The sequence below is a fragment of the Sceloporus occidentalis genome, unplaced genomic scaffold, assembly GCF_023333645.1.
Source record: "Sceloporus occidentalis isolate IW3139 unplaced genomic scaffold, rSceOcc1.0.p SCAF_1, whole genome shotgun sequence".
In the NCBI taxonomy this organism is placed as follows: domain Eukaryota; kingdom Metazoa; phylum Chordata; class Lepidosauria; order Squamata; family Phrynosomatidae; genus Sceloporus; species Sceloporus occidentalis.
Window position 1 is genome coordinate 261192104 of NW_028316981.1, and position 12593 is coordinate 261204696.

A 12593-nucleotide genomic window follows, 5' to 3' on the forward strand; every position below is an offset into this window, starting at 1 on the left:
GAGTTCTTGTTTTTCAATGCACTGTTTTGTTGTATTTTCCTGACTTTAACTGGAGATCTAGCATTAGCTTCCTCAGTAATGACAAAGCATTTTTTCAGTTTCTCCCAGCTACCTTTTCCGTACTCCCTTTTTAAAGCTGTTTTTGAATCTTGTTCCAACCTTTAATTGCTTCTTTCATTCTGACCACAACATTGCAAAATCACCCCCCTTCAACAAATACTATGTGGCTCTACTTAGAAGTCTCATTGAATTTATTGAGAGACATTCTTAGCCTTAACTAACTCTTTTCTTTTCTTTTTTCAGTAAATCCTTTTACTTTCATTTTCCAGTTTTCAGACTAAGCAATTGCTTCTTCATGTCCCAATTTTATTTTTACCACTGCATTTCCACTAATGTACTAATGATCAGCATGCTAGCACTTAAATATGTGATGTACGCTGCCTGCCTATTGTGATATGGTCCATTAAATATATTTTTCTTAGGCAGACAGTGTCTTTTGGCCCAAGCTGCTTTTCATTTTGTTTTTTAAAGAAAGATTAGTGTAATTGTAATTCTCATCTCTTTTAAATCTGTTAAATCACGTGAAGGAAAAAGAAGGAGAGTGCCAGTAGGCTGATTAAAGATAGGCCATTCCTGATACTCCATGGAATTAAACATACTAATCAGATTCTGAGCTTAAGTGACAAAAATAGTAATGAAAAGAGCAGGCCAATAATACTAACAATACTTAACAAGACGTGTCTAGTCTCTTCTCTTTGTTTGAATGCCAATTTTTTGTTTTAGACTTCTCAGAAAAATAGAAGGACTTTATATAGAATTTGATGAGGTGAGTGGTTTACTTTTGTTCTTGTACCATTTAGAAAAGTGACCATAAATGCTATGTGCCAATCAGGACACATGACTATGTATGTGCCTTTACACTGTCCCGATTTAAAAGTACAGGAAAAGATGAGTGATAAGAGGAAAGGAGAGAGGGTGGGAAAGGGTTTTAAACTTATATACCTTATTTAGTTTTCTTTACTGTGCCCAGTGCATCCATATGAAAGCAGAGCACATAATAACTGAGCTTATTGATCAGTTGTGGAACATATGGTTTGCTGGAAATCATAAAGAAGGAAAGTGATGTTTAGCTCCTATCCTTTGTAAGTATTTATATGAACGTTTTCTTTTTATATATTATTAGCTAAATGTACCTTTAGTGTTTCACAATGTTCGTTTCTGTGAAATGGAAACATTTTCAAATTCTTTGTTTCATTGAGAATATCCCCATTAGCCTTACACAACATTTGGAGCATTCACTTTTTGTCCTAAAACTGAAGTGCTTAGTTATTATACTAAGACTGAAATATATATCCTTACCTGATGATAATAATAATAATAAGTCCTTCTGAGCTCAGTGACATGCATTTCGGAATATAAATATTCAAGATGATGCTGTAAAACAAGTCCAGAATAAGATTTGTTTGATATTTTTGTGTTTTCATACAATGTTTCTAAATGTACATTTTTCTAAAAATCTGGAAACAGCAAAAAAGGTTTTTCAGCAATTTTTCTTTGTATTAAATCTGATTTCAACTGAATTTGCTTTTCTATGAATACATTTCAGAACATAGTTTTACTTTTCCTTCTCAACAATGCTTATTCTAAAGTGTGCATGTACTTTGACTACATGAGACATGCTTTTAAGTAAATCTGTGTTAGTCTAAGTCTTCTATATACCTTTTCAGTTAATTTGCCCTAGCACGGGTGTTGCCAGGTTTTCCAAATAGCAACAAAGGGACAAGTTTGTGCTGTAACTAAAAATGAAAGTAATTATTTCTCTTAACTTAGCAATGTGTTTCTCTGTAAAATTCATGCATTGTCCACATTCATAAATTAAATGATGCACACACTCCTATCTTTATGAAAAGCCCATACCCCAAAATATGAATTGTTCATCTTTCTCAGTTGATCTTAAAGGGAAAACTGCTCAATTCTATATAGGGGACATTCCTTACAATAAGGGACAATTGCCAGACCTATAAGGGACAGGTTTTCTGAACCTCAAATAAGGGACACCCTTTATAGTAAGGCACACTTGGCAACCCTACCTAGCACAGACCTCCAAACTGACTTTAAATTTTGTTTAGGTTAAATACAGTGACATCTTGGAAATGTATAACTCCACCTATGATAAATTTGAGATATCTGAATACTTTCTTCAAAGTCTTTGTCTGTGATGGCAGCCCATATTTTCCCTCAAGATCTTATGCACTCAGTGAACTATGGTTACCTATTCAGATTGAATAGCAGAACTAGCTTTTATCTAATGAAGGTGTTTTTCTGCTAAGGGAAGGATAGGTAGGTTATTTCTGTCAATTACCTTTTCCCTCTGCAGCCCTCAGCCTCACCTTTCACCCTGAGGGTGTGCTAAATGTTCTGAAAAAAATTTCTGATAGGTTGTGTGGAAAGAAGAAAAAAGGGAGGATGGAGAGATAGTCTGCATCTAAGCCATCAATTTGTGTTGAAGAGGATGTGTCAACCTAAATGGCATTTTAAACTGCAATTGATTTGAGTACTGAGTTTGAATCTGCTTAAATCTCAGCTGTCAACTCATGTCCAGTGTACACATGGCACGGGAGTGATGTGATTGGAACTTGTGATGTCTCTATCCTGAAAAATGCATTCAGAGTGGAACCCAATCTGGATTGGGACCTCTGCAACTGGTGGCAGTTATTCTGAGGCTTGGCTAAAAGGGGCCAAAATATGGGGATTGCTTCATAAAATCAGAATTCTGGCTCCACAAATAAACCTTTACCAAATTTTTATCATTGCAGAGAATGAGACACTGAAAATGGTTCTCACCAAGGATTCACATTTGCTGTGTTTCCATTCCCTTGTAACTTTGCCTGACCCCTTTCTGTATTTCTAATGCTTATCTAAAATTTTAAGTTAATATAATGCAAGAAATTTGAGGACTGAAGGAACATTTCATGAGGGAGAATTCTTACTGGGAGCCTCATTCCACTCACCCACCTCCACCATCTACATCCCTTTCCAACCATGTCATTTTTCTCCTGAAAATAGCCTTCTCCAAAGTTTCAATTTGACTCAATTGAAAACAAATCTATGACACAGAGAACTCTGATCAGCTAAGTAATCATCTTCCAGATCCGGATTTCCATTTCATTGGTTATAATAGCATCAGAAAGAATAGTAAAAATTGTTGCATAAAAGTTTTTAAGATGCTTATGATACTTTGTGTATTAGGGGCAATTGGGATGGGTTAAAAAGGGAGTATTTTATTTTAAAAAAGAATCAAAGAGAAATTATGTAGCAAGCAAGAAGATGTTCTCTCCCTGTTATGCAGGCTTTAGTCAGTTGCCCGGTTGTCTAGTTCATGCATCGCAGGAGTAATTGCCAGGCACAAAGAATGAAGGATGTTGAACTGACCCATGGGAAGGAAGAGCGCTGAAAAGTGGACATAAAAAGTAATAAAGAGTGCTAAAATTGGATTTTGTGGAGCGTCTAAGTTTCAGATGATCTTGAAGAGGTATATTCTCTCTGCGTTTCTGAATAGTATTGATGTTTTGGCCATTACACTCTGACTAGGCTTTGCCTCTTAATGGGATAAAACATTTTAAGATATGATGTAGAAACAGCTTGCTTCTACAAGGTATTTTTCCCCTTTCAAAATGGTATAAGATTATAAAAGTGTGGCTGTTCTGGAAATGTGCTATTAAACCTAAATTGTTCTTCACCATAGGAAAAAGTAATAGAATAAGTGACTCCCTGTTTATTTGCTGTTTGGATTCCCTCTTTGACCTTTCTTGCATTTCCTTACAACTTCTACTTCCCTTTTAAACCAGTGCTTTGCATTATAAAGTTGCTTAGCTTTATGCTTTTGTAACAGCCTAGCAATATAGATTTATTTCTAAATGAAAGCATCTTAATAAGTAAATATTTGCAAGCTGTATCCAGAATCTAAATATACATCACTAAACCACCGGCACTTGGCAAGCAATCACATAAATAAGGTAACCAAGCACTCTAACCTTTTCAATGAATATGTTATTGATCACAGTGATAGTGGTGAATGCTTTTTTTTTAACAGCTTAATTGGGTTGGGAAAGGGTAGTAATCTGTTATGTCTGTTACTTCCATGGTTATAAATATACCAGATGCGTATTCTGAATCTATCCAGAGTAGTGGTAGTGGTTCAGAATAACCTTGTAACTTGACCACTATTTTAGTATGGCATGGATCTAATCCTGTAAAAGGCTAAACATCATGGTCATCTTTAAGTCAATGGAGGCAGAGCATTTTGTATTTTCCAAGTTTAGCAGCTACGTAAGGACTTGAGCTTACAGTCCTCATTCATTCTTGTAATCCTTATTGAAGTCAATGGAACCATTCACATGCCTAATGCTTTCTGGATCAATGTCATTCCCATTAGAATCAATGTATCTTAAAATCTGCACAGTGGCAGGTAGTGGGAAAGTTGCCAACAATACCACTGAGATAGTACTAAGAAGCATGTAGCTTCCTTCCAAGCATGTGCAGTCAATTGCTATGCTTTGAGTTAGCATTCTTCCAAGATTTTTGCTGTTAAAAACAAAATGCTCTGTGTGGACTTCTGATTTCATTTCTCTAATGTCAATACATGAGAGAATATAAAGAATTTCTTTTAATTGTGGTTGGAGAAAATCTGAGTGCTAGATCATCAGATCTATGTAGAAAGCAAGGAGATGGTGTCCAAAGTAAGGAGTTCTCTGTGAAATATTTAACTCAGAACTTTTAAGAGAACCAGTTACAGTTGAGCTGGGAGCATGGATCTTTTTAATACTCTTGCAGAGCAGGTTAAATGAACCTTTACAAATTCCAGCAAAATCTATTGTTATCACCAATAATGAGGTGTAGGTTTTCAAGAATGGTCCCCTCTCTATATCTTTCATCTGATGGCTCCTAACTCCATGTCTGTATATGTTTATGGAATTTACTAAATTAGCCCCATTCTCATTGCCATTGTATTAGTAAAGGGGACTGGATATATCCCAATTTGGGACCAATTCGACCTCACATGTCTCTGCAATAGTGTGACTCAGCCATCATACAGTAGGCCCTCCTATGCACAGACTTGTCATCTGTGGATTCCAGCATCCATGGATGGCAAGCCCACATGAGGGGGCGACAGAGGAGGAAGAGGAAGTGGCAGAGGCAGATGTGGTGGTGGGAAGAGGAGGAGGAAGAGGGAGAAAGAGGAGGATGGAGGAGAAAGCAGCGCCAGTGGTGTGGAGGGGGAAGAGAAGGAAGAGAAGGAGGAGAAGCAGCCCCCTGCCATGGTGAGAGCAGTGAGGTGCGCTTTGGGTGGCTGGAGAGAGCATATCCCATTGTTTTTAATTGTGGTGTGGCCTCATGGCTGCACCACCATTGAGGACAATGTGACTTAAGCATCCATGGATTTTGGTATCCACCGGTGGATCTGCAAAGGGGAATCTTTACTCTCTTTTGTAGTCCTGTCTAACTCCACCTTCCTACTCTATGCCCTCTCCAGCATGGCTTTCAGGACTGTTGTATTATTATTGTGGTGGTTTTATTTTTGTTTTGAACATAATTTCAGAGTTATGCTACTAAAACTGTTAAAGAAAAAGAAGAAAAGCTGCTTGAGAATAGCAAGGAGGAAAGGATAGGGAAGAAGAGGAGAGACTGAGACTGGGCATCCCATGACTGCCCAGTATTATAACTGACACACAAGAAACTTGTCACATCTGAAGACTAATGCTACAGCAATGCATTAGAGACATTGTTGCTGGGTTTTCCCCATGAATGGCAGCACGTTTTTTAAAAATTATTACACAGTACATAGTGCAAATTATACAGTCCATATTTCTTAATGCACTTTTCTCCCCTCCCCCCTCCCACAAACAGCATTGGAGGAAATACATTCCAATTAAGTTAACAATCATTATTGGAGATGTGGAAAATATCATTAATTATAATTTTTTAATGGCAGAATGTCACACTTTAACAATGTTTGGAGGGCATGGCAATGACAAGTCAGAGATGGCATTGCGCGATAATTATCACCAAAGGAACTATTTCCCAAGTTTAATGACAGTTTAAAACCTGCCCATAATTAAGTCTTTTATGTATAGGTGAAATGAAAACAATTTCAATTCTCAAAGTCTTGAGGGAATTAGCCTTTGATACAATTTCCCATAATATCAATAGATATGGAATGTTTCAGTGGCTGCTAAGAGTTCCATGGTGCACATGGCAGCCTTGAAACAATGGTTTTTTAGCAAAGCCAACTGCTTAACAAAAGAGAAAGCTACTGGATTTATAGTGTGCTTTGTAAGTACTTCATTAGAAATGCCATCTTAAAATCTTAGGATTAATTAATTAGAGTCGCCCCTCTGTTTTCACAGGGGATCCATTCTGGACCTCCCGCAAAAATGGAAAATTGCCAATATTGGAGTCCTTATTGACTCCAATGGCGGCGTGCTCCTGTGCGTGCCACCACTCATGCACCTCGAGCACGTGCTCCATTGTGTCACCCTCCATTTGCCCCTCACATATTTCTGAGGGACATTGACCCCAAGTCCATGAAAACGCAGGCATGACTGTAAGTAATATGCCGCCTTTTCCACAGAGTGGGATCTAAGGTAGTTCACAAACCAACAATAAAATTTTAAAACAATTAAAATAATCACACTAAAATAGTATAAAATTATAAAAACTACAATATAAAAACTACAAATTCCAGAATTCCATAGCATTGAGCCATGGTAATTAAAGCAGTGTCAAACTGCATTAATTCTGTGGTGCAGATGCAGCCTTTGATCAGCATTCATGTTTCCGCATACAAGTAGGGTTGTCTGACAGTGCAAACATACCCTCCAACTGTTCCAGTTTTTCAGGGACAGTCCTGATGAAAACTTTAACATCCCATCTTTTCAGCTGCCTTTAAAATGCCCTATTTTTCTCCTTCTCCCACTTTCCCCAATTTCAATTGCAGCAAACTGAGTTCAAAGTGCAGACTTGGGCGGGTTATAGACCACCGCTTTGAGGCGGTCTGCCGCCGCCGCTTGCTCCATGCGGGAGCTGTAGCAGCCACACCGTGCAGCTCCCGCGCGGAGCAAAAAAGGAGCTCCAAAATGGAGCTCCTTCTTGCGGCGCCTCTATGACGTCGCGAGGCGCCGCTGGTGCATTCGCGACGTCATAGGTGCCGTGACACGTTCGGACGCTATGCGTCCGATATGTAAAGATGGCGCCGGCCGTGTGGAACGGCCGGCGCCATATTGTACGGACAGAGTCCGTATTAGACCCAGGGGCGTCTAGAAGAGACGCCCCTTTTTTAAAATGGGACGTCCTGCGGACGTCCCAAGTGCCGGTGTGTAACCGGCCATAGTTTGCATTTAATTAATTTACCAGGGCAGCAAGTAAAGGATAGGATTGAATCTTGCGCTTCCCAGTTGACTGAAGTGAAAACAAACTGCTGCAGCATCTTTTAGCTCGTGTGTGTCCCACTGTATTATTAACTTTTACCATCTTGACCACACTTTAATTTTTCTTGGCCACATATATCCCAGTTTTCATCTGTGAAATGTTAGAGAGTATATATGAACTGAGTATCTTGAGGATGCTGAGAACATGAAATGACAATACGCATTTTGTTTTGGGTTTACCTAAATCTTTTCATTACCATTACATTCAGTTAACCAAAGATAACTTTGGACCAGGAAAAAGATAGTAATAAAGCATGTCTGCCTGGGTTTGATATTTGAAAAATTGTGCCATGGTAAGATTTGTTTAGCTAACCTTCTTTGTGATATTGCATGGCCCATTAAAATGTAATTTCCTACTGGGAGAAGTTAGAGGCATTCTCTGGGGAGGGAAATTGTTTAAAGAATTAGTGTGGCTGTTCGATCGGGGAGGATGATGAATTGCCTTGTTATTTGTGTGGAGCTTTGAGAGTGCCCATTTTGAGTTGATCCTTTTAAGATGGTTGTGGGTTTGGAAGAGACAAGATATTGCCATATACTGTGCAACTGCTGCTGAGGGGTGGGGGCCTTGGAAACTATCTTTTCATCATCTGACAGTTAAAGTGTTCCTTTTTTTAAAATAGAGATTTTCTACGCATCATGTCAACACAACTGACAGAGCTAAAAACTTCCTATCAACACCTTTTTTAAAAAGGATATCTTGACTGTTCCACAGCTGCATGCATACACATAGATAGATATATATGACATTGTGAAATATTTTACTCCTGCAATACTGTCAATTACTGTTTCCTCTATCTCAGCTTTTAAAATTGCACTGCCACTGTTTGAGCCTAATAATCCCCCCTAAGCTGTTAGTCAGAGCTTCAGCTTGCAAACTCTTCAGCTCTATATGATTTTAATCAGGAATTTAAACACTATATTCAGTGCTCTACTAAACTGGAAGGTTAAAGAAGGCAGTAAAAGCCCTGCTGGACTTACCTGTGGGATTAGGAAAAGAAGGTTTTGTTCATCTGGGAAGAGTTATTTGCCCTACGTTCTCAAGGCTGTGGGTGACTGATCTACAATTATTGCTATCTTAAATACCAGCTGAATAAAATAGTGAGCATAGGGCTAGCCCCAGGAATTTGGCTGCCTGAGAAAGGGTCCCAGTGGTGTAAACCTACTCACACGAACGTACAGTTGGCTATCCATATCCACTGATTTTTTATACAGAGATTGAAAATATTCTAAAAATATATAAGTTCCAAACAGCAAATCTTGATTTTGCTGTTTTATATAAGAGAGAACATTTTACTACACCATGGTATTCAACCACAGATTTTGGTATTCACAATTGAGGGGTGCTGGAAACAAATCCAAGCGAATACCAAGGGTTGACTGTACCACAAAGGCTCAAAGAACAAGACAACTTTTGGGGGCAAGTGTGGTATAATAATTCCAAAACTATTCATCTTCAACAATAAAAGATATAAAAATAAAATACTTATTTTCCATTTGTGGCCTAAAACTGCAACCTCTGGTAATTGGTAGGCCTTGGTGTGTTGCCTTCAATATTTAAAAGTATACTTTCTTTATGTCATTTATGCCCCACATTTTCATCCAAGGAGGTCAAGGCAAGACACCAATTTCTCTGTCTGTCCCACAGAAACACACCTGATCCTATGTTATTTTCATGACAACGGTAAGCCAAGAGAGACTGACTCCCCAATTAAGAGTCATGGTTGATGCTGAGGAATGTGAGAAGTGGTGATGCATCTCACAAGAAGCATAATTTGTATTCACACAAAATGAGCAACAACCAGTCCCACACACAAATTCTAGCAAAAAAATAAAGCAGGCTTTGTCTTCTTTTTAAACACATATGAAATAGCTTTAATTAACAAATATTACAGCCATCCCTTCATATCCACAGCTTCTTTATCCATGGATTCAACCATCCATGGCTTGAAAGTATTTTAAAATATAAATATTAATGCCAAAAAGCAAACCTTGATTTTCCCATTCTATTTATGGGACACCATTTCACTATGCCTTTGTGTTTAATGAGATTTGAACATCCATGAATTGTGTTGTCCATGGAGGGGTGAGTGGGTCCTGAAACAATTTTAAAGCAACTAAAAAGTGATATGACAAAAGTGTGATGATTAATCAAGATTGTCCTCCACAAATCAAAACAGATGGAGATTATGTTATCACCTCATCCAGTCCTAATTTGATGCTTGAAATCGGCTTGCTATCAACTCTGCTTCAGAAACATTATATGTGGATTCAAAACACAGAGCAGAACAGCATATCAGAGTTAACATGGCCATTATTCCCATGCCACTGACACCCCAAATGTTCTGCTGTATGTTCTGAAGCTCCTCACTCATTCCCTCTGCCAAATGCAGAGAATCTATTGTGACTTTAAATTGCAACCTGCTTTTAGGAAATTTTGGTGGATACGGTTGCCTATTCTTCAGAGCCGAATTAGAATGGTTCTTTACCAGGCATAGGTGAAAGAATTGTCCTGAGAGTAAGGCTGGGAGAAGATGACCTTGCATCCCTGTCTCAGGCACAAAGCTCAAGCAATGAAATGCAAAATAAAAAAAGGTTCTATACAATAGAATGTACACATTTTAACAGAGAGGAGTAGCACAATACTGAGTTACATATGGGACGTATAATCCCCCCCCCCCCCCCAGCTCTGATTCTACCTCAGAAAACAGGCTTGCTTAAAAGAATTTTGTTTATATCCTTCATGTGGTCAGAATAATCTAACAAGTCAGGTATTAAAGATACTGTGTCCAACTATACTTTGTGATTTATTGCATAAAGAATTAAATGATTTGCTGAATATTTTCTGCACCTTCAAGGTTTGGAGAGGTACACAGAGAGAGAGAGAAAGAGAGGGAGGGAGGAGGAGAGGGAGATGCACCAGAACAACCCAACATCACAAAATATGATATCTCACCAGTACCTCAAGGACATTGGTGGTATACCAGATTGTATGTGAAACCCTTCAACCTATTGTCAGCTTAAGTTTCTTCTGGACTTCTGAGCTCATCTGTGGTTATTGACCTGAAAAAAGAAGACAAATCAAAAAGGAGAGAGAACCTGAAACTTAATACTACCTAATGATTATCTCCACATCCCATTGCAGAGCAGGAGGAAGGTAGAGAAACATCAGGCCTCCAGCATGAGCAGAAAAAGGAGGAGAAGCTGCAAGGGCAGGAAAAGCTCAGATACTCGAGAAAGTAAGTTTACAACTGTAGTTCATCATTCCTTAAGAGCGAACTGATTACAGCGACCTAGTCAGCAATTCTCAAAGATCCCTTCTGTCAAAGTTGCAATCGCAAAAATGTGACTTGTGCCAAAGCTGTGGTTCGAGGAATTGTGGCTCTGTTCCAAAGATAAATGATAGAAATCAATATGGTGCAGTGTCATAAAGCTGTTTCTTGCTTGAATTACTAGCGTATTGCTTATCTAAGATTTCATTATTAAATATGTATAAATGGCAGCAGTAAATTTATGATATAATGTTTCAGCCCAATGGGGTTGTTATTTATCACTCTTTTGGGAAATGGTATTTCGGCTGTGCTTTTTAAAAAATATCCATTATGTTTTATTTTGTGACTGTAATATGACTGAACTCAAATCCGCTTTTCCCTGACTATAAGCTGGAAAGTATAGCATCATCCAAATAACATTTTAATACAATCCTAATACAAAGTTATAAACCTGTATTGGGTAAAGAAGAATACTCGTAGAAAGAACAGAAGAGAAAGTCATTTGTTTTGGATCCACCCAATATACACTTTTTCAACCAATATGAGAATGTATTTACCCAATATGAGAATGTATTTATCCTTTGGCATTTGGACTTTTCCAGGTTCTGCACTGCAATTCATAATGCAGATATTAAAGGAAATGCATTACATAATTGTATATTAATAGGGAAACACATACAAAAGTGTGTCTTGAAAGGTTTGATTTTTTTAAAAAAAACAGCCAAATTGATATGGAAATAAGACAGAAACATTAAGTTTAGAAAAATGTTTGAAATTGCTTTTAAGAGTTGTGTTTAGATTTCTTTTAAAAGGTTTTAAAAATATTTTAATGTGTTTTTTAAAAATGTTTTATCCTTGTATTGTTTTAATTGTTTTTTTATTTGTTCATCACCTTGGGAGCTCTTGTGGATTGGGTGGTGATACAGAAATACCTTAAACCAATAAAAATACAAACACAAAACTAAAAAAAACAAACAAACCTTAAACTGGAAGGTTCACCCATCCCTAGCCCAGAGGACCTTCATGTGGCCTATGAAGCTGTAGACTAATACAGCCTGCTACTTTGTAGGTCTCAAAGATAGATGTATCATTCTATAATATGACTTTCCTAGAGAATATAATCACTATTCCTAAAACATTCTTAAAACATGCTCCACAGTGGTATGGTATTCTCTACTAATTCTTTATATAGACATGCAGAGATCTTGTATAACAAGGCAGAAATCCACCCTGCCATTTTGGGGCAAATGTTTTCTCCATATGCATCTGACTGTTTGGATTTATTAATTTCATTTGTATTGGTGGAATCTTGTGTGTTTTGCTGGCATTGTGAGTTTCTGCACCCACAACATTTACAAAAAATGGATTCCACCCAGTTGGCTGAAACAATATCTGCAATTAGTTTTTCACTCAGGTCAGTTAACTTACATAGTAAAGAGCAACATGCCTGTTGTGTACCCACAGTGCAGAACCAGTTAAAGTGTAGTTTCCATGAGGCTGTTTTTGAGGCCCTTGCTGTCCAAATAAAACAACCAAAACAGTTATTTCCTGGTTGGAAGAGGCCTCTCCTGGGTTCAAACAGTCAGGGTGACCCAAAAACATGGTGGAATGTCCCCTGTGCTTCTTGGTGGAGAGAATAGGGATCCTTTTTATTAAAACAAATTTGAAAAATTCTGGGGTCATGGTCCTCAAAGTTCCCATGGTAGGTCAATGCAGCCCCAACTCTCACCTTTTACTCACCTGTGCTATAGGGAATAATAAGTGCAGTCATTTTAGGCATTTACCATGCAATGTGACAGACCTTGCACCATTATAGCATTATGATTCCACTTTCACT

General features: G+C 38.0%; 1 protein-coding gene across 3 annotated transcripts in view; it reads left to right on the forward strand.

Annotated features, from left to right (window-relative positions):
- The first annotated feature begins 731 nt into the window (after positions 1–731).
- LOC149323805 (uncharacterized) overlaps positions 732–12593 on the forward strand; it is a 60261-nt gene continuing 48399 nt past the window's right edge. The window contains exons 1-2 of one of the 3 annotated variants that reach the window (XM_089492559.1): positions 5127–5321; positions 10630–10723. In XM_089492559.1, coding sequence (XP_089348685.1) covers positions 5319–5321; positions 10630–10723 — 97 coding nt within the window. In that variant the 5' untranslated portion in view covers positions 5127–5318. Of the gene's footprint in view, positions 827–988; positions 1143–5126; positions 5322–10629; positions 10724–12593 lie in introns of those variants that run through there. The other 2 variants (XM_089492566.1, XM_089492572.1) reach the window with 2 other exon arrangements.